Source organism: Galeopterus variegatus, unplaced genomic scaffold (assembly GCF_000696425.1).
Source record: "Galeopterus variegatus unplaced genomic scaffold, G_variegatus-3.0.2 Scaffold1546, whole genome shotgun sequence".
NCBI classification, from domain to species: Eukaryota; Metazoa; Chordata; class Mammalia; order Dermoptera; family Cynocephalidae; genus Galeopterus; species Galeopterus variegatus.
In genome coordinates this window covers 120,286-122,303 of record NW_007727657.1, presented here as the reverse complement: position 1 = coordinate 122,303, position 2,018 = coordinate 120,286, and the positions used below count along the sequence as shown (strand labels likewise).

Here is a 2,018-nt window from a genome sequence, read left to right as displayed (position 1 = left end):
GCCCTGCCCAGTGATCTCCTCAGATGTCTTCAGCCATAGTTGCTCACTGGCTGCGGTCACATGAGAGACCCCAGGTCAGAGCCTCCTAGTTGGGACCCTTTTAACCACAGACCTTTTAGAGACAATAACAAAGTATTGCTTTAAATTACTAAGTTTTGTAACGGTTTGTTTTAAAGCAATAGATACTTGGAACATGGGGCAGGAGTGGGATCTGAGCCCAAGGATCTGCAACATTTTGGAGAGAAAGAAAGATGGAGAAGAACAGACAATTTCTTCAGTCACCCTATGAGACACTGTTGGATGAATCACAGCAAATGGGTGTTATGTGTAGATACTTGGGGAAAAAATGACATTATGAAAATTTTCTGCATGCAATTAACTTGAAGAATCATGTACATGTTATAAGTTTTTAAAACCTTTAGGACTCCATTCTATGGCCCTAGGGCATTTGTTTAGGACCAGGTAGGAATACAATCTCTACTGCAAAATGATGAGGTGTTGAGGATCTCTGGGCCCCAGAGAATACAAGTGACATACAGTTCAGTGCCAGTGTCCCTTGCCAATAGAAAGGGTTTGGCAAAATCTAAATAGTTAGGTAATGCATATTATGGGGTTTGGTAGAACATTCCACTCACATGCATTTTATGGCACTGTCTCAGCCTAGGTTGATATGTGAGGAATCCAGGAAGTACTAGGATTTGGGGAATCTCACACAACCCACACCCCTTGCAACCCACCTCAGTTTGGCACCTTCCTAAAGAAGGGCTGCTCCGACCCTTTCCATCCTCTGAGAGTCATCCTGACATTACAGAAATTACAAGCTGTCTCACAGCTCCCATCATACACTCACTGTTATAATGATTTGCACTGCTGAATCATTTACTCACTCATACATCGATTTATTCATATGCAAAGAAGAAGAAGGATAATTTGGAAAAATTCACATGAACATTTCCCCAAATCATTATTAGGATTTTGTTGTGACTAAGATCCAAGTAAAAGAGAAAAAGCTACTAAGGGCAGTTTAGGAGAACTGGATAAGTAAAAGAAGAGCAATATAACTTCTAGTCTAAAGATTTTTTTCTTTAGGTCACTTTCTGTTGGTGATTCCTATGGGAAAAGGAATTTACAAACAAAAATGTTCTATTGTCCAAATTTTGGACAGCAAATATATTTTGATTTGCCTCTGGGTATTTTTTTTTTTAACTGAGTTAAAATATTTTTTGAAAAATGTATGTTTTAAATAACTCATTAACCCTCAAAAATCCGAAAGATTATTAGTTATAATACTTCTATGGGCATTAAAGAGTTAATGGGAACTTACAGGAATAGAATTTGATGCTTCCAAACTCACAAACTTTAGTCACAAAGACTTCTTACCATGATACCTGTATGAAGCATTATGTAATGCACAGTTTGAGTGACATCAGCTGCGTGAATCAAGTTGTGATATGGATTTTTGTACTTGCTGTAACCAACTTCCAAAGCTTCTGCAAAGGAAATTAGGCAAGAAACAGGAATCTGTGGAAAGTAATAGTTATGATTATATTTTGACCAAAAGAATAAATCAACATGAGCACAATGTTTGGGATGAGAAACATAAGTGAGTCAGATGGGGCAGCAGTTCCTTTAAATTAAATGTGGATTGTTCTGAACAACCACTTTATTAACATGTCAGTCTTAAGTCCTAAGGAGGAGGACTGTAGCGCCAAGTATTTAACTAAGATTGATGAAATAACATTCTTACCCCTACTATAGTCTTTCAATTTTTATATCTTCCAGAGGCAAGTAAGATGGCTAGTTCTTGAAAGGGTAAAGATTTCCAGTTACAATTGGTGAAGTCTAGTTTTTCTATCTGTAATATGAGTACGTTGAAGCAGATGACCTCTCAGTACTTTCTAGCTCTAAAAATGCCATGATTCTACAGGAAATGATGAGAGTTACAGACTGCAGCGTTCTCAGAAGTTTGGATCAAATCTGTAGTTCCAATGGGTCTAAATGAAGTTAATTACAAGTTC

At 37.5% G+C, this 2,018-nt stretch overlaps 1 protein-coding gene across 1 annotated transcript in view; it reads right to left on the bottom strand.

The window, feature by feature from the left end:
- Positions 1-2,018, bottom strand: part of PDE1A (phosphodiesterase 1A, calmodulin-dependent) — a 77,447-nt gene that overhangs the window by 38,563 nt on the left and 36,866 nt on the right. The window contains 1 exon segment of the mRNA XM_008577583.1: positions 1,381-1,521. Coding sequence (XP_008575805.1) covers positions 1,381-1,521 — 141 coding nt within the window.